The sequence below is a fragment of the Rutilus rutilus genome (assembly GCF_951802725.1).
Source record: "Rutilus rutilus genome assembly, chromosome: 3".
NCBI classification, from domain to species: Eukaryota; Metazoa; Chordata; class Actinopteri; order Cypriniformes; family Leuciscidae; genus Rutilus; species Rutilus rutilus.
In genome coordinates, this window is record NC_140211.1 from 57,466,569 (window position 1) to 57,487,083 (window position 20,515).

Here is a 20,515-nt window from a genome sequence, read left to right on the forward strand (position 1 = left end):
TAAAGTGACAGTGTCTTTTTTGTTTTTAATATTATTGAAGTAGTGCCATATTGTTTAATTTCTTTTATAAAATGTCCACAGTTCGGCTTAGAATTAGCCCATTTCTTCACATGAATGAGATATTTTCCAAGTAAAATAAATAGTTGTATGAGGAAAAAAATATATAGGTTACTTTGGGAATCAATGGTATCCTGTACAAAAGACAATATGACAGATCATACAGATCAATTTGTCGCTATTAATGTTCCAAAAAGCCTAGAAATGAAGTTAGAGACATCAAACAAAACAAAAAAGTCTCGAATATACACATTCAAAGAAAAGATGGATCACAATATCACACATTTAGCTGTGTTACTTACAACAAATACCTGAGGTGATTTTTGTTGTCGGGGCTACTTTATTCTCGCGAGATTTCGTCCCGGAAGTGACTGGCGAAGCTCTGCACGTTGTTTGGATTGACTGTCATGCAACACTCATGGCGGGACGACTGAAGGTGAATGTTAATATAGAGTTTGTTTTAGTGTTTTTGTAAGCGTTATTAACTCGAGCAGAGCATGCATTTACAGCTGTCATATCTGGCACTTTTTTCCTAGTTTTGTGTCTCAAACGTTTTTCAATCAGCTGATTTTCCCAGTTAAACTGTGTGATTATGAAATTTCATATTAATATTTGATTGCAATGACAGGTTTAATTGTAGTTAACGTTGTCTTTTGTTATTTGTCGAAAGCTGTTCTGATGATTGTACACTAACACAAGCATACCAGGATAATGCCAAGGGTATTTTGGACGTTACCATGGAAAATATAACAAAATATCGATATAGTAACCATTATGTCCAATTGTATTATGCCACCACTAGCCTTTCTGGTGGTAAAATAATATTTGTTTTGTTTTTTTTAGTGGATACTTAGCCTGTAATATACAATTTCAGTACTAAAGGCAAACTCGTGCATGTTCCCACAAATACGATTTTGAGCTTTAGTTCACGTTTATAGTGTAATTCCCTGTCAAATCAACCACATTTCAGAAAGACAAACATAAATAGTAATGAAAGGCAAAATATTAAATATCACAGATGTATATTTACTGACCAAGCCATTATTTTGTAGAGTGGGGTCAAAATTATCATTTTCACCAGAGATTTTGAGGAAAATTACAGTGGTGTAAAAAATGACTTCAAAAACATGGCAGTGTAATTTTTTTTTATTTGTACACTGAGATTGGCAGGTCTATTAGTCAAATCTGTTTACTTTAGCAATCTGTGTTTGCATTATGCCAACGGTGACAGTTAAAAATTGGGAAAAAGCACACCTCTCAGACTGCCAAACATCCACTGAAATGGTCAAGTTGAGTCACATTAACTTGCTCTCAAAAGTTTATTTATAAGAATCTATATTTTAATCCATTTTAGGGATATTTGGAAGAAGGGATTTTGTTCTTAAAGCTTCTGAAGCTACCAAGAGTACAAATACGCATTATTGTAAATGTTACAACATTGAGATCCCAATTTCTCTGGGATTGAGCCATATAGGGCCTTAAAAATGTAGAAGTTTCATAGGAACAAGAATCTAAAATTATGTTAAGATTCATCGCAAACTTTGGAAAAATGGTAGTTGGCACTTAAGAGAGGTGTGTTGTGTGTATGCAATTGTTTTGATAAAAGGAAACGAGATACATTTCTGGTTTTAATGTTATTTATTCTTCTTTAAACACAATAAATATCAGCTGTTTGAAAACATTTGGTTTTTCGATCATTGGATATTGGTAAAATTCATCAATTTGAACATAGAGATCCCCATATCTATGGGATTGAATCATATAGGAGCTTAAAAATATAGATTTTAAAAGAAAAGATTATTAAGAATTAGAATCTAGAAGAATATTGAGAGAACTTTTAGAGTTACAGGCATGCAAACTTTTGAAAAAACCGTCTCAGAACAAAACAAGATGCATTTCTAGTTTCAAAAATATTTGTTGTTCAGAGATTCCTCAAAATTAAGATACCAAATGAAATGTTTGTTAAGAACCAGAATCTAAAAGGATATAGACCTTATTCACAGCAGCGCCATCTTTGATTTTTAATGGGAATGAAAGCGAGGCTGTGAGGGACAGACGTGCATCTCTTCAATGGGCTGTACTGTTATTTAATGTGTTTTTGGATTGTTCTGCTCATGACACACTGGAAAAATATCTTTCCAAGAAATTTCAGTTGACAAAAAACTCCCGACAATATAAGCTGTGGAAAATTGTAAGTAATTTAGGAGCTTTTTACAGCGGATGCCATTCAAGGCAAGTCTATCCCTCACAGCCTCACTTTCATACCTGTCATGGCGCTGCTCTGTATAAGGTCTATTAAGATATCTTTAATATTTCTTGAGTTATAGGCATGCAAACTTGGGGTAAAAAGCACACAAAGTGCTTTTCCCCATTTTTTAACTGTCACCGTTGGCATATAATACAACACAGATTGCTCAACAGATTTCACTATTAGACCTCTTTGTAAAAATAAAATAATGATGCTGCCATCTTTCTAAAATAATTTTTACCTCACTGTAATTTGGCTCCAAATCTCATGTGAAAATTGTCATTTTGACCCCCTTTAATATTGTGGCTTTCATCTTTATTCATGTATTTCTTTCGTTTATCAAAATCAAAAATTGTAGCCAGGCAGAGACCTCTGGTTGAGTTGACAGAATGACCTAAAAGTGTGCGGTTGGGATCCTTTCTTTTAAAATGGGAGCGATGGGAGTGCAGAGCACTGTCTTATTGAGGTTTCAGCAGATAATGGGTTTTAGAAAAAAGGATGGTCTCTTGTTACTCAAGTATCCTCTCTTGCTCTTTGCAGAAACAAGCGAAAGATGCCTTAAAGATCATCGGATGTGGCAGTGCCGTGTTCCTGGGATACCTCACGGCCTCGGGAGACGAGCGCTTCTATGCCGATGCTCTCATGCCAGTGTTGCAGAGGTTTGTGGGAGCGGAGACGGCTCATGTTATGGCTGTCCGGTTGATTGGACTTGGACTTGTGCCTCTCAACAACTACAAGGACCCAGCGTCACTGGTCAGTGTGTGAAACACCAGTGATGGATAGACTGCATTGCTGTTGACTAGGCTGATTAATAATTTGAGGTACTTTGCATTGTAGGGATGCACAATTTATTGGCCACCATATCGGTATCAGCCGATATACATCATTTTTTTTATGTTATCGTTATCAGCCTGATAAGAAAATTTGGCCGATATATTAAAGCCGATAAAAATAATGGATTATATCCTTCAGCTGAGACACTTCAGATGCGCACTGTTCAACATGATGGTTTTGAATTGCTTGAAATATGATTGGAATCATATGAAAATACAGTAAAGTCCGTCATATCGGCTACATAAAGTTATATTGAGAACATTATAATTGTGTGTTTAGGACATTGCTTTTAATGGTGAGACTCTCAAAAATGATATAAAAATTTGTATTTAGATTTATCAGCCAATATATCGGTTATCGGCTTTCAAATATAAAGAATTGTTGGAATTATCGGTATCGGACAAAATGTTCGTATCGGTGCATCCCTACTTTTGAAGATTTGTAAAACTGCAAGATTCGCCTTAGCATTCAGATTAGCTTTCACTATATCGGCTTAATGGGTCAGGACAGTTTTATTAATATTTCAGGGCAAGACAAAGTAATTTAGTCTTTTCTCATTTATGTCCATCAGGAAGTGCATGTGATGGGTCGAAAGTTCCAGAACCCAGTTGGGATAGCAGCCGGCTTCGACAAGAACGCTGAGGCCGTGGATGGCCTCTATAAACTGGGCTTTGGGTTCGTGGAAGTGGGGACCGTCACCCCGAAGGCTCAGGACGGAAACCCAAAGCCTCGTGTGTTCAGGCTGGAGTCAGACCAGGCAGTCATTAACAGGTGTGGATGTGGTTTCTCCGCAGAGACAAACCTATGGGTGTCCATAATCAATAATAATCATAATTCAAAGTCCTCTTCGTCTTGTGCTGCACATATATTGTGTGATGAGTATAGTGCATTATTTATAGAATTAATTACAGAACACAACACTCTTTTTAGCTCTTTTCTTTCTTAAAGGGAACTTCATGTTTTAACTTCTGTAATATCATCGCTGTCTTGCCTCGTATCTCCATGTTTCGTCTTTTTTTTTTAAAATCCGTAAATCATTTCTATTGGTCACCCTTTATGTCTGTCTGTGGGTTTTGTAAATATCTAAACCACTGAAAAGTATTAAAGAGAGCTTGTGACTAAACCTCGTAACGCCATTGGGTCCTAAAACTGTCAGTCAAACCTCATAACTCCGCCCACCTCTGAAGTGCCGCGCGCAGTTTGAAGCGTCTCTGCTTGTTTGCAATGCAATGGTAAGTAAAGAACTGGTTGTTTGAATAAGTACAACATTTCTTTATTAAAGAAACACTATATATATAGACACAAATATGTAGTGCTTCTTAACATAATTGTTGGCCATATATATATATATATTTATTTATTATACATATATATATTTGTCTAATATTTATTTATTTGCTACAATAAACTTAATTGCCTGTAAGTACATGAAAATGTAATGCGATGCACAGATGTACGTATGTCTGACATTCGCTGCTCAAAAACCTCGTAACTCCATTTGAGCTTGATTTCGGTAAAATGTTAATATAACGACACATGCAAGTAAATGACTATATATATATATATAAAGCCACAATATCAACTTTAACAGCTTAATTATTTATTATTAATTATTATTTTCCTGAAAAGTAGCGTTTTTGGAGACAGTAGCCGCGTTTCCATTACCCTTCAAATTGCGCAAATTGAAATTGCGAATTGAAAATACGACCAATGGAAATGCGTCAATTTAGCAAAAACTCCCATTTATCGCAAAAAAGTTTTCACGCTCACATGAGGAGGTTTTTCAGGCAATTCGAAAATAAATATTTCGCAAAACTGCAATGGAAACAGTTTTTGCGCATTTACAGGTCACCTGACGTAGATGAGGCGGTGTGTTTGGACAGAATACGAGACAGAGTTCTTTATTAAATTCATATAAGACAGAAGAATTACAGGAATAATGGATTCTAAACCTCAAATAAATGCCACAATCAAGACCTCGAAGCAAAATGAGGGAGAAACACCCAGAAACACCTCATATGTGCCGCTCTCAAGTATAATAAGGGTCGTTCCTTACCATTAATGCTTGGAAAACATTCATACATCTCCTTCCATTAATAATAATGGCCAGTACATAATACAAGATATAGTACATAAACCTCATGGTTTTTGGAATGATTTTACTTATCGCGAGAAGAAAAAAATACGTTTTGCGCAAATCTGTAATGGAAACGCGCCTTGTGAGGATATAGAAAATGTATTGAAATGATTTTAATCTTTTCACAGCCGTATTCTATAATCTCTTCTGGAAGTTCAGTGCACGATCTGTGAGGTGTACTTTTTCATTCATACTTAAAGGGGTACTCCACTTTTTTTGGAAATAGGCTCATTTTACAACTCCCCCAGAGTTAAACAGTTGAGTTTTACCGTTTTCGAATCCATTCAGCCGAACTCCGGGTCTGGCGGTACCACTTTTAGCATAGCTTAGCATAGATCATTGAATCGGACAGGACCATTAGCATCTCTCTCAAAAAAATGACCAAAGAGTTTCGATATTTTTCCTATTTAAAACTAGGGCTGGGTACCGAGTTCGATACATTTTAGGTACCGACCGAATTGCCTCGATACTATCGAGAATCGAAAAATGACTTGTTTTTCGGTACCAGATTTCGATACCTAAGGGGTTAACTCGTCAACGTCAGTGCTCAAACAAATACATATGAAATGCACAACGACACGCCTAAATTCGCTTACGCACATACACGCAAACTCTACACACACGAGACGCGCGGAACTCTCCGCACATACTCTTATGAGACGCGCGCGCGCACACAAACTGTCCACGCACATTCTCATGAGACGCGAGCCTATGGACGCGAGCACACACACACAAACTCGCGCACATACTCAATGACACGCAAGCACACACACTCACAATACCCTAAAGATGTGGAAAAGTCGATCAAAAGTGTGGCTACATTTCTCCAGGCTCGATGCCAACAGCGTGCGATGCAGTATTTGTGGTAAAATAATGGCTGCAAAGACGGTACCGCGACAGATATGATGAAGCCCTTGACAGTGCACGGAGTAAACATAAGAGCAGAAAGTTGCTGCGTCTTCGACTGGTAAATGAAGAGATACCTTGTTGATCACTCTGACTGTGTTTATATTGCAATAATGACCTACTGAATGTACACTGCCGTTCAAAAACGTGTTGGTCAGAATTTTTTTTCAGTAAGCATGCATTAAAGTGATCAAAAATGACCTTCCAAAAACTGTTTTCATATTTCAGCTTTGACAACACAGGAATAAATTACATTTTGAAATATATTCAAATAAGATTTTAAATTGTAATACTATTCCACAATATTACAAGTTTTACTGTATTTTTGATGAAATAAATTCAGCTTTGGTGAGCATGAGCTCTTTATAAAAAAAAATATTTTGTACCTTATGTATATGTATAAGGAATATTTTGTTCCTTTGTGCTTTTTTTGTTCCTTTGTGCACTGACTAAGGAGCATGAGTCAAACTGAAAAAATAAAACCAAAGTTTTTCTGAGGTAATGTGTTATGTAATCTTGTTAAAATGGATTTCATAAAATTGGTATCGAAAAAAGTATCGATCAGGAACCGGTATCGAAATCAAGGTATCGGTATCGGTATTGGTATCGAAATTTTTTAAACGATACCCAGCCCTATTTAAAACTTGACTCTTCTGTAGTTACATCGTGTACTAAGACCGACGGAAAATGAGAAGTTGCGATTTTCTAGGCTGATATGGCTAGGAACTATACTCTCATTCCTGCGTAATAATCAAGAAACTTTGCTGCAGTACCATGAGTCCAGCAGGCGTAATGATATGACGCAGCGCCTGAAAATAGTCCCCAGCTCGGTAACTTCCAACGTGACCGGGACTAAGTTTGTCTAACTTATTAGACCTATTTTCAGGCGCTGCGTCATATCATTACGTCTGCTGCACTCATGGTACGGCAGCAAAGTTTCTTGATTATTACGCAGGAATGAGAGTATAGTTCCTAGCCATATCAGCCTAGAAAACTGCAACTTTAGATTTTCCGTCGGTCTTAGTACACGATGTAACTACAGAAGAGTCAAGTTTTAAATAGGAAAAATATCGAAACTCTTTGGTCATTTTCTTTTATAGAAATGCTAATGGTCCTGTCCGATTCAATGATCTATGCTAAGCTATGCTAAAAGTGGTACCGCCAGACCCGGAGTTCGGCTGAATGGATTCGAAAACGGTAAAACCTAACTGTTTAACTCTGGGGGAGTTGTAAAATGAGCCTATTTCCAAAAAAAGTGGAGTATCCCTTTAAGAGTGAATGAAGTTTATTGCAACATTGAATAAGTATATAGGGTTGTTGTTGTTGTTTTGTATAAATAAGCTTGAACTGAATCCTAATTTCTGACTTGACGAGGTTTTCTAATTCTATTTTTTGCTGATGTCAACATCAAACAATATAAATGTCATTAATATCAGCAATACTTGTAGTTGTATACATGTTCTTCACAGGCATTCAAACCAGGGTGGAGTCGCTCCAGATGGAGTAAGCGAGTGCTGTTTGTCCATGTTGCCGGTTTTGAATGCCAAATGCTGCTCGCCATTTGAAAGTTTAAGTCTGGACTTTCTCTTTTAAAATGCGTAGGATCTGAACAAACCCCTAACATGCATATTAAACTGCACGCGTTCCATGAATGTTTATGCTACGGACATCAATTACGGCTTCAATTGTGTTCTTTTTTTTTATAAGCAATTGCAAATAGGCCAATAAACTTAAACCTGGCTCACGATAATTGGTAACACTGTAGTAGTACCATGGTACTGATGGAAATATGTATCCTTATGATTATCAAACTCAAATATTATGGTGCTTCGAGGAATACCATCCTGATAGTTTCTCCAAAATATGGTACTTAATAAGTAAATGTCAAATATTATAATTACTGTATAATATATTTCAGATATGGATTCAATAGTTGTGGCCTTTCTGCGGTGCAAGAAAGGTTGAAAGCCAGAAAGCATGTGCAGTCAGAACTAACAAAAGGTAAATAACACACACAACTACTTAATTTCACTCTTTACTTAAAGGCAGCAGGGGAATGTGGGTATGAGTTTCCATTTTTAATCTTAACTTGGTGAAAATATCTTTACATAATATAATTTCCCTTAATGCCTTGGAAAAAAAGACATTCACTGCTTTTTCCTACTTATTTGAATACATCTGAGCGGCTTCGCCAGGAAAGTCATGCTTCTCTGTAACCATATGAATGTCTAATCTCAGCTGGTAACCCTCTCGGCGTGAACCTGGGGAAGAACAAGCTTTCTGCAGACGCGGTGTCAGATTATGTGGAGGGTGTGCGGACACTGGGTCCTCTCGCTGACTACCTGGTGGTGAATGTGAGCAGTCCCAACACTCCCGGCCTGAGAGACCTACAGGGCAAGGAAGAACTGCGCCACCTCCTGGACAAGGTAATACTTCATTCCAGGTCTCAAAGCTGCAGTAAAGGGTTAGTTCACCCAAACAATGAAAGTTCTGTCAGTAATCACTCACTCTCATGTTGGTCCAACCCCGTAAGACTTTCGTTCATCTTCAGAACACAAATTAGGATATTTTTGATTAAATCTGAGAGCTGTCTCACTCCTCCATAGGCTTCACTGTAATTGAAATTGCCGGCCCAGAAAGTTAGTAAAGACAATGTTTAAAATAGTCCAAGTGACTACAGTGGCTCAACCTTAAGTTTATCAAGCGACGAAAATACTTTTTGTGTGCAAACAAAAACAAACAAAAATAGTGACTTTATTCAACTCTTCATGTTCTTCTGTGTTTCTCTGAGTGAGTTGACGTAGTGTAACAGCGCAGCGCTTCTGGGTTGTACGTCAGAACGCAGGCTCACTATTGGCCAGCATCACACACATGACCAGCGTCGGCCAATAGTGAGCCTCCGTTCTGACGTACAACCCAGAAGCGCTGCGCTGTTACACTACGTCAACTCACTCAGAGAAACACAAAAGAAAATGAAGAGTTGAATAAAGTCGTTATTTTTGCGAACAAAAAAGTATTCTCGTCGCTTGATAAATATATAATGATACATACCTGTATTTACATCCTCTTTTCGGTCGAAGTCCACAGTAATCGATGATTACTATGATCACGCGCGTGAACTCGACAATCGACTACTGTGGACTTCAACCGAAAACAGGATGTAAATACAGGTATGTGCGCTGGCTGAATAAACATCATTTTTATTAATATCTTTCACATCTACTGCAGTCAGATTCACCCGCGTTCACTCCGAAGGAATCACTCACATGACCTGTGCACTTGTAATGACACATCAAGGATGTTAAGAGGCTAAAAGCAGGTTTAAAACTTGCCCCATTGAAGTCAACAGGGTGCAAATTTTAAAAAGAGGATAACACGGTGTAGGCAACACCGATTTTTGCCGTTGTTCTCTGTACTGACAGCACTCCAAATGTACAAAAAAATGAGCTCAATGTTAAAATTGACCGGAGTTCTGCTTTAAGGTTGAGCCACTGTAGTCACTTGGACTATTTTAAACATTGTCTTTACTAACTTTCTGGGCCGGCAAGTTGGGTTCCTTCAACTGTCCATCCTATTAAAAATGGCTAGGCTATATAAGATAATTGTAAAAAAGAGTATTGTATTTCGTCAGATTTTATAGTGTTGAACATATTCAAGGTCAAATGAGAACCGTTTCGAGGGGGATGCCAGGTGTGCAGAAAAATATTCGAATGTCAAATATTTAAATCAAATACCAACCCACCGAACGAATATTCGGGTCCAGCCCTACAAACAAGCGAAATCTGTATTGTCAGATATAGGTTGTATCTTGCATTAAAACGAATGAACTTATTTTTTTAATGTTTTTTCATCATTTGGTCTTGGTGTTGGTGGTTATTCAGGTGCTGAAAGAACGTGATTCTTTGCGGACGGAGAAGCGACTGCCTGTGGTCGTGAAAATCGCCCCAGATCTTTCTACACAGGACAAGCAAGACATTGCTGAGGTCATCATGGAGGTCAGTCCTACATATAATTCACAGGTCAAAAAAATATGTGGTAAAATATTATGGCTGATTCATTTACAAGATGGGCAAGTTGCATAATTACAGGATTTTTGTTGTTGCTTTGTGTGGTTTTTAGGTTGGCATTGATGGTTTAATGGTTTCCAACACCACTATTTCCAGACCAGACACTCTTAAAGACCCTAAAAAACATGAAATAGGAGGACTCAGCGGTCAGCCTCTGAAGGAGCTGTCGACTCAGACAGTGCGAGAGATGTACACACTGACTCAAGGTACCCTTAAAGCCTTATTTTCATCTTTACACATTTCATTTGTATTTAGACTGATAGATTGAAATTAGGGTGTCTATAATCGTGATTAAGGCTGTCTGACGATCATTTTGGTAATCGATTAATGCGTTGATTATTTCGACGATTAATCTGTTTTTTTTTTTTTTTTTATGTGGTAGTAAAAATAGACACAGGCAAAATCTTTTAATCAAGCATTTGAATTTGTCTTAATCGTGCTATTGAAATACAATGAAAAAACATTATCGTGTTAATTAGAGGTGTTGCAATATAACAGTATTGCCGATAATCATGATATTTAAAGGGATACCTCTGGAAAGATGAATGTGTATTTAAAATTGGTCATTTATGTAGAAGAAATGTGAAATTATTTTTGAATTTGGAGCTTTCTATGAGAAAAGCCAGAAAATGTATTTGTGAATGTGGATGAAAGACAACAACTCCCAGAATGCACTTACTTCACTGCTCTACGAGGCCACTCCCAAGCCACGCCTACCGGTAAGAGCGCGCAGTTTAAAACAACAAGGCTAGACTACTAGTGAGTCCAAAATGTCCGGGATTCGGCTTTTACGTTCTACACTCGCCATTCATCATGTTTACTGTGGCGAGCAGGACGAGGCTGAGGGCCGCGGGAGAACTTGTTTAGCGTTCATGTAAACACTACATTCAGATTCACCAATCGGAATGAATTCAGTTAGATTGAAACAAAAGGTGTGCATGTAAACAATGAATGGCGACCGCAGAAAGCAAAAGCCGAATCCCGGACATTTTGGACGATCTCGACGGCCGGACATGAGGATGGTAACCCCTACTACTCAGCTTTCTCCACAGAACAAGAACCCGTTAGCTTAGCTTCCAAAAAAAGATGGCTGACACTATGTGTACATTCTGTGAGTGAGATCCCTCTATGGGCGGGTTGAACACATGCGGGACAGCCCCTACTGTAGTCTGTAGTCTTTAGCCTCTGGACAAAAAATCCTCCGATGACGCAAAATGACGATTTTTGCGTCATCGGGGGATTTTTTTTCCAGACAAAAAATACATAAATCTCTCATCTCAGGGGGATATGAGGGAGGGAAGCACGGTCATTCGAAAATACTACAGGTTTTCTACTAATACAAAGCTTAATGCTAAATCCTGAAGTATCCCTTTAAAAATGAAAATATGGCACATAAAGATAAAATACAATAAATAAGGCGATGTGAGAGTTTAGTTTAGCGCTCCATAATGCCTAGGTTTCATTCATACTCTTTTATCAGTTTTGTTTTTAAGTCTCAAGGTAGCAAATAAGTGGAATTGCTTCTTTTGTATGTAATATTGTGATTGATTAGCCAAAGAAAAGAAAAAACACAAATCATTGACTGATAGCATTATTGTTTCCAAGACTTCTATAGATGTAGTGAACCTCAGATATCGTGTCAGCCCTAATTGAAATGTACGTGTGAATTTTGATTAATAAGGAAGTAATCTTTTGTGTGAGTTTGTAGGGAAGTTGCCCATTGTTGGCGTGGGTGGAGTGGCCAGTGGACGGGACGCTCTGGATAAGATCCTCGCGGGAGCTTCTCTCGTGCAGCTCTACACGGCTCTCGTGTACCAGGGTCCGCCTGTAGTCAACAGAATCAAGAGAGAGCTGGACGATCTGTTGAAGTGAGCATACCAATGCTTTTAACATTTCTCTAGATATTAGGGGTGTCACGGTACGAGTGTTCGCCTCAAACTGTCACGGTTCGGTGTGTACAGTCAGACGACAAACACAAGCCGCGTTTCCATTACAGATTTGTGCAAAACCTTTGCAATATTTTCTAGGGATGTCCCGATCCGATCCACGTCATCGGTATCGTGCCGATACTGGCCCAGAGCGCTAGATCGGATATCGGAGGGGAGAAAAAAATATGATCCGATACCTATTAGGGGTGAAACGGTACGTGCGTCACGGTTCGGTGCATGGATTTACACAGAATACACGGTATAAAAAAAAAAAAAACTTGCGTGCACATTAATTAATGTAATGCGGAACTACTGTTAGATACGCGCATAGACATATGCGGGTTCTTTAGGGACACCTCTTTAGCCCTGCCTTAGCTCTGAACGCGCGTCTATTTCGCTTCAAACGCTCGCTTTGGACGCGCAAATGGATTCAAAATGTTCAAGCGTCGAACTAGACGCGATAGACGCGAATTTGACGCTCTATTCGCATTTGGTGTGAACGCAGCATAATGAACAGGCTGCGATGTCAAGATTGCAATGCTGGAGTGTGTGTGTCAGAGAGAGAGGCACGGGCGCGATCGAACAGTGGAAACATAAAAACATACTCCGTCATTTTGTTCATACAGGACATCATTAAAACTGCAAAGTGTTTAACCTACTTATATTTGTGTATCATAAGTGAAAACGTGGTATCAGGACATCCCTAATATTTTCTAAATGTCGATAAAAAACGATTGCGAAATGACAGCGTTTCCATTAACTGATGTTATGCGACTAAAACGTCTTTTTCTTTTCTTTTTCTTGCGATAAGTCTTTCCAAAAATCATGGCAACGGATGTTAGTAGGTTTACGTGTATCACAGCCACCGCACAAATATTTCCTATTTCGAATTGCCTGAAAAAACACCTCATGAAAGCGTAAAAACTTTTTTTGCAATATATGGGAGATTATGTGAAAATTGCATGTTTCCATTGGCCATATTTTCAATTCGCAATTTCAATTTGTGTTAAATGCAATTAAATGTCATTTTTCCTCTTTGTCGCCATCTCTGTTCGAAATCTGCAATTGCAGTTATTCGCGGAGTTCGCGGCACGGCACAGCGCGGATGAATCCAGTGTTTTGAGGAGAATGTGCGGCTGTCAGTCGCTGCTGGTGTGGATCATTCGCAATCACAGATTCTATGACCAACATAAGAGCTTTCACTGGGAAATGTCATCTAAACAAGTAACATCCACTTTTGTTCTGACCAATTAAGGGGAAAAAGCATTGCAGTAAATCGCGCCGATTAAATCTAACGATCGCTTATCATATCACGTCAAACCGTGCAAATGATACTTTCTCAAATTGTTAATGTTAAGAACATCAGCATTGCGTGACTACATTTAATGCCCTCCCGATATTTATCCTTGTTTCCGCATGGGCCGGTTACAGTCTCTTTTTTTCTCCCACGTCCGAAGTCTTTCGCGTTTTACAGCGGGTGAATCTCCAGTTGGTGATTGTCGTTCTAACGTTTCTGGATCCGCCATTGATAAGTTTAATTATATGAAGTGCTGTGAGAAAAGGCTATAAATCTCCACCTCCATCATCCTCACACTCATAGCCGACTAGCCGAGACTCGTCTTTATGTGGACAGATGTGACGTAATGACGCAAAGACATGCTCGAATTTCACACGGAAATCCACCAGTACCACTGGAGTTAAAAACATTATTACAAGCTTACCGTTTTGAATTGAGCTACGGCAAGCAGAGAGTTTTGAACACTGGCTGGTTATGTACTTCCTCAAATTTATTTTGGATCATTTATAACCCCAAAAAGTTACAGACTGCAGCTTTAAGTGGTTTTTGCTGTTATAATGAGACAAAATCATTTGGCAATCTCACTACAGTCCAGTGATGAAATATGAGTGTCCTGGAAATATGAATCCTCAGGTGTCGCGTCAGTCTCTGTCTCCTCGTGGAAAGATGAAGTAGACTCTTCTTCTCCTTCTCGCTCATCTTCACGCGATTACTTGAAAAAGCTTAATATTGAACTTAATGCATCCGCCATTGTCACCGCATGTTAATGAACTCTCACGCGCAAAGAACACTAATCTCTGCACAAGTGTTACTTTGCTTTATTCTATTTAATTAGTACTTTTATAACACGAGATGCTTTTTAGTTTTATAGCTGATTGTGATCAAAATACCAAATACTCTTTTGCAAGAGTGCATTACTGCTCAGTGCTTAATACGCTAACACCGTGTCCTAACCTGAAGCGATGCGATAAGATTCCAGCGACAAATAATGTGTCTGTCCACACTAGACGCGACTGCAGGATGACTCGAAACCAATCAAAACCCACAGCCAATCAGAACAACGTGTGGGCGGAGTCAGCCAATCAGAACAGTGTGTGGGTGGGGTCAGCCAATCAGAATAGCGTGTGGGTGGAGTCAGTCGATCAGAACAGCGTGTGGGCGGAGTCAGCCGATCAGAACACCGTGTGGGCGGAGTCAGCCGATCAGAACACCGTGTGGGCGGGGTCAGCCAATCAGAACACCATGTGGGCGGAGTCTCGCGGCGAGTGCACAGCACCAGAGAGTCATCTTGACGGCACTCGCAAGAAAATGGATAAGTAGCTACATAATCAAATTCACAAATATTACGCCATTTAAACATTATTAAAAATACATAGGCTGAGTTACTAAAACAATCTTTGTCAAAGAATACACTTGTTTGTTCACAGTTTGAACGTTCTTGTTTCCATTTGTTTAATTTCAAGATCTGAGGTGAATTATCCATTGTTGCTTTTACAGCTACAAAGCTGGAGCACTAAATGATATTCAGAGTCACATTACACGCTTTTAACATTAAATAAAGCACATAAACAGTACCTGAGATCATCATCGCCACACTTTGTGTTTGTTGTTCCAGCGCGACGTCGCAGAAAAGTAGAAACCATTTCTAAAATATAATCGTCGCGTGTCACCGTCGCGGCTGGTTAGGACAAACACTCTGATTCACATGGAGAAGAGGCGTTTTATCGCGCGTCGCGTGTAGTTAGGACACGGTGTAAAGGAGGCTGTACTGGCCCAACTAGGGGACTAAATGCCACTAGGTGGAACAAACTGTAATTTTTTCACGACTGTCTGTCCAAAATATATAAGAAACCTAGCATTGAGGATCTGTTGCTTTTTCCTATTGTACCGAACCGTGACTTCTGTGTACCGTTACACTCCTACTAAATTTGAACAAACATAATGGTATTAAACACATTTATTTTTGTTTTTGTTTTTTTTAATAGGGCACAAGGTTTCACGTGTGTAGCAGAGGCCGTGGGTGCTGATCATAGAGACTCAACCGAAGGATCACTCTCCAAACATGAGAGTCTGGACTCTCGTAATGCGTAACGTTCTGCATTCACCACTGGGCGTTAATGGCCTTACGTCAGGATCTCTCGTACATTACATTCATTTACAAAACTGGAACCACTCTGGATTGTGTTTTAGAAATGACGTGCCTTGCTGGAATATATGAATTTGAATAAATGCTCAAGATTTGTGACAGTGAAGGTTAACCGCTCAAACACTGTGGTAATGCATTCGATTTCATTACATTTCTGAACATTGTTGATCATGTACAGTATTTCCAGAGGATGAGGCTTGATGATGTTTGTTATAGCTCACTCTTATTTCTAGACATTGAATCCAATGTCTGAACACACACACTTCCAAAACTCACTCAGTTTCTGTGACTTAACATTATTATTTTTATCTGAAACTTTTTTCATAACATTTCTATATTTAACTGTAAATTAAAAAATCCATTCAGACTTTTAAAGGTGCAGTCATTTTTTCCTTGTGATGGAGATTCAAGTCATATCACTATTCTTAAAAAAAAAAAAAAAACATAAATCATAATCGACTGCGTATGTGGAATTTCAACAATGGCAATGGAAATTCTGCTTTTAATTCCGACTAAAGCAAATGTTATTTTTGATAATGTTGTGTTTGTGTGTCAGGCAGTCCAAGCTGGAGCCTCTGCTCTTCATAGCCAATTGAAAAAGCAATACAATTTGCTTTAAGCAAAGTTAAACCAGTGACCAAATGACTTTGCAATAAAGAAATGGCTGTTTTTAATGGCATGCATACTACTCTTAATGCTTTTTTCAGTATAGTATGGTAAATATTGTGTGCCATGCTACAGATATTATCTGTATGCATTGAATAACTGGATGACCTGCTGCATTAGTATGTTATAACATACAGTTTGAAGTTCCAGAAGTAAGCTTGACATCTCCTTGGATTGGACAAATATATACATGGAAAGAGAAAACGTAAATATGATTTGTTTTTGATTGTCAAGTTGATTCTTGTAAATACAAAATCTTGGTGAGTTTTCAAAGCATAATACACGAAAGTACCAGAAACGTCAAAATTCATAGCCGTAGAGTTTAGTCTGCGTTGGGAAAGGCACTGGATGTTATATAACTTTCTTTAATACATACATCAGATATCACACAAAATCACCAGAGTGCAATGAAATGAAACTACAGAATGAGAAGTGCTTTAAATTGTAATGTAAGATTGACGGTGTTTACACCTTTACACGTTCAACTAAACAAATCTCCTTTGGCTTTGGGTTTCCTCATGGAAACAATGTCTCTGTTTCCATTAGGCAAAGCACACCTTTAATCCTCGGATAGGTGTGTTCCTGGTGTTGTGATAACATTTCCAAATCAACCTGGACAATCCTTGTTTGTAACTAAATCTGAGGAGGATTTAGAAACAAAAACACAGTCTGCAGAGAACGAAGATGTGTTTGCTCAGACCACACGAGCTCTGGCTTCATGTATTCATCAGCGTTGAGCCGCTATACTGTATCGTTGCCACACAGACTTTATTTGTTACTCCTCTTCAGTATTAACTTGAAGAAAACGGGATTGGGATCACAGATTGAACAAATTACATTTATATTGAAGATTTAAATGAATAGTTCAACCAAAATATACAGTTTTGTCTGTCATGTTGCACCAAACTCTCTCTCTCTCTCTCTCTCTCTCTCTCTCTCGCTCGCTCGCTCTCTCCCTCTCCCTCTCTCTCCCCCTCCCTCTCTCTCTCTCTCTCGCTCTCCCTCTCTCTCTCTCTCTCTCCCTCTCTCTCTCTCTCCCTCTCTCTCTCTCTCTCTCTCTCTCTCTCCCTCTCTCTCTCTTCATTCTTCCATGGCGTCTGCTCTCAGGTTCTGTCAGAAGTGCAACTGAACTTCAGCGAGTGACGGGACCTGTTACCCTGACCTGAGTTATTCACTGGGCCTGTACTTTGCCTGAGGCGCTGGAGAGTCCTGTTCGCTCATGGGTGAAATGTGTGATGCTCAGGAACCGTGACCTGCTAGACTTCATGATCTGAGGAGAAGATGGACGCCTGAGCGTTCAGACCGCTGACAACTGCTACGCCATCAAATCATTTATTGAGACTTTTAAACAAAAGTCCACTGCAACTGTGCCAAATTCAGTCTTTCTGTGAAAATAGATGCATGAGAGGTGAAATCTAGAAGTTTATGCCCACCATTATATACAGCAAGTATATTTCAGTACATTCTACATTTCCAGCAAGCAATAGCCGTCATTTCACCGTCTCGGTTAACTATAGACCCGATATACTCCGACCGGCTATGAGCAACACACTTCTGGCCAAAATAATCTTGAATTTGGTTACATGTCGTTTTTGCGAGATGTGTGATATTCCATCATGTAAGCAAAGTAAACAGTGATTACAAGGTGTTTGGTTTCATTTCTTCACTCATTTGGGCGATGGTTTAGACCATTATTACATTTTCACTGAAAGCCTGAATTTTCCCTTGTTTTAGCCTAGACGTCTGGGCTGTGTTTGGACGGCTATTAGACGTAAAATTGCTTGCTGGGTTATGTTGCGCTCCATATTATTATTATATATATTTTTTTTAATGCAACAACACATCTAATGTGAATGACTGTATTCCTTTGGTGCTTCCTTCTCTCAGTAAGTTGCCTGTAGTGAAATGGACTGAATTCCCGAAAAATATGCTTTGTATAGCAGAAATAGTACAATTCATAGTTGGAAAATTTCATATTACACAAAACAATTTCATATTACAGAATTTAAGTACTGGTCAAGGGGGATTTAAATGCAGCCTGTATCAATGGTTTTGGCATGGGATTATTGTGATTATGTGAAATTCAGCACAGATACGTGTGTGCGCAGTCGTCCCTTTTTATTAAAGAAATACAAGAATAGAATACAAACAGATCACATTAAATAGCATTAGAAAATCTTAGAAAATTAGAAAAGCTTCAAATGTGACCTGATGTTGCATGAGCACTAAGTTCTCTTAGTTGAGCTTGAACTGTGCTATAACACACAAAGGCTGTATTTAAACACAAGTCTGTTATGTCTGTGAATGTAAAGAAATCACATGTATATTAGATCTAAGTGACGGACTGCTGCTGCTGTCTATGCTGTTAATGTGAATCAAACTACAGAAATCTCTCACTGCTTCTGACTGAATAACTTTAAAAGCTTTTATAAGAATCACTTTCAATTTCTGCTTTTAAACGCTCTGGCGAGGAGAAGAACATGGCGGACGGTGAACGCTCACTCAGGGGAGGAGCTAAGCCAGTCGTGGGCGGAGCCTGTTCCACTGACGTCACATTGGAGTGCATCATGAACGGACACTCTTTCAGAGTTATTGGGAAAATAACAAACGGAGTAAAAGTGAATTTTGCATAATAGGTCTCGTTTTTAAAATCTTAATTATTTAAGTCTTAATGAGTCTTGTTTTAACAATCTTTCCCCGCCATTGACGGAATTTTCTGGCTTTCCATGTTTTCACTGTTATACGGTAGGGGGCGCTATTACATCTTCTGAACGAGTACAGAATCTCCTGATAAAAACGATCACATGTAATCGTATCATGCATATGTAAATAACGTGATCATCAAAGTTAAACAGCACAAAAATCAAAACTGCCTAATGTTACTGAATGAAATGTCGACCCAGGACGAGCTACAGGACTGTGAAGCTTTGAGGTGTTTGACTCGATCGACTCGTTCTGAATACGATCCAGACGTAGTCTTTGACAAAAAAAGTGATTTTCTCTCATGAAGCTAGAATAAATTCTGGGGGCCATGAAACTTTTGTGAAAATGGTCAAAAACGCTGGCAGTGGCTGTCAACCTTTCCTCCCCAAAACGTCAATTGGCGGGAAAAGAGTTGAAAGATTTTTTTTTTTTTTTAAAAGAGGATACTCTCTTTTTCAAATATCATCATACACCACTTTATAGACATATACAAAGACTCTTTGCAAAGCCATCATTTGCTAATTTTAACGTTTTTTTTTTTTCGGTTTTTTTTTCATGCAATCTATATAGGCAATACTGGGGCTGAAAATTGTGATACGACTGTAAATGACTTATCAACTAAACAATTAGCAGGTACTGGCAATGCAAGCCCTGTTTGTGAATAACAGGAGTGCTAGCAAGCTGATGGTTCTTCTCCACCTTCACTTCAGCACACTGTTATGTCATTGCTTCAGTTGTGCTTCAGGACAGATGTGTTAGCAGGCACACACACACAGATGTTACCGTGACTGTGTGTTTATTCTTCACAGAGGTGAACTGAGCTCCTGAAGGGACGCTAGCAGACTAGCCGCGTTTCCATTACCCTTCAAATTGCGAGTTGAAAATACACCCAATGGAAAAACTTCGCAAAAACTCCCATTTACCGCAAAAAAGTTTTTGCGCTCGCATGAGTTTTTTTTATTTTTTTTTAGGCAATTCGAAAAAGAAATATTTCACAAAACTCCAATGGACTTGGACTTATTAACAGTTTTTGCGCATGTACAGGTCACTTGACGTAGATGTAGCCTATAAGACGATACAGTTATTAAATTCATAAAAGACAAACGAATTACAGGAATACTGGATTCTAAACAACAAAGAAATGCCACAGTCAAGATCTTGAAGCAGAAATGAGAGGGAAACACCCAGAAACACCTTATATGAGCCGCTCACAAGTATAAGGGCCATTAATGTTCCTTGCCATTAATTCTTGGAAAATACATCTACGTCTCCTTCTTGAATGGCTATAGTGCGGCGGCTGGGATAGCGTAAACCTACTAACATCCGTTGCCATGATTTTTGAAATGATTTATCGCGAGAGAGAGAGAAAAAAAAAGACGTTTTAGTCGCATAACAGTTAATGGACGCTGTCATTTCGCAATAGTTTTTTATCGACATGACGACATTTAGAAAAAATCGCAAAAGTTTTGCGCAAATCTGTAATGGATACGCGGCTAGTGTCTCTGTCTCGTTCTCCCCTCCAAACC

At 38.8% G+C, this 20,515-nt stretch overlaps 1 protein-coding gene across 3 annotated transcripts; it reads left to right on the forward strand.

The window, feature by feature from the left end:
* The first annotated feature begins 421 nt into the window (after positions 1–421).
* On the forward strand, positions 422–16,303 carry dhodh (dihydroorotate dehydrogenase). 3 transcript variants are annotated; one of them, XR_014626855.1, is made up of 9 exons: positions 422–493; positions 2,846–3,058; positions 3,711–3,910; positions 8,101–8,183; positions 8,421–8,608; positions 10,064–10,177; positions 10,302–10,455; positions 11,951–12,117; positions 15,460–16,303. XR_014626855.1 is itself a non-coding variant. In XM_084405075.1 (9 exons), the coding sequence occupies exons 1-9, from the start codon at positions 476–478 to the stop codon at positions 15,563–15,565; spliced, it is 1,236 nt and encodes a 411-aa protein (XP_084261201.1). In that variant the 5' UTR covers positions 422–475; the 3' UTR covers positions 15,566–16,303. The 3 variants fall into 3 exon arrangements, 2 of the variants coding, with proteins under 2 accessions (XP_084261201.1, XP_084261202.1); XM_084405075.1 differs by having other exon boundaries at positions 11,958–12,117; XM_084405076.1 differs by having other exon boundaries at positions 442–493; positions 2,846–3,126; positions 11,958–12,117.
* The last annotated feature ends 4,212 nt before the right edge of the window (positions 16,304–20,515 follow it).

Bases quoted from the DNA above. Each gene is read 5' to 3' on its own strand.
- dhodh (XM_084405075.1), top strand. The intron at 3,911-8,100 runs GTGTGGATGTGG...AATATATTTCAG, and splicing joins GACCAGGCAGTCATTAACAG to ATATGGATTCAATAGTTGTG. The intron at 8,609-10,063 runs GTAATACTTCAT...GTGGTTATTCAG, and splicing joins TGCGCCACCTCCTGGACAAG to GTGCTGAAAGAACGTGATTC.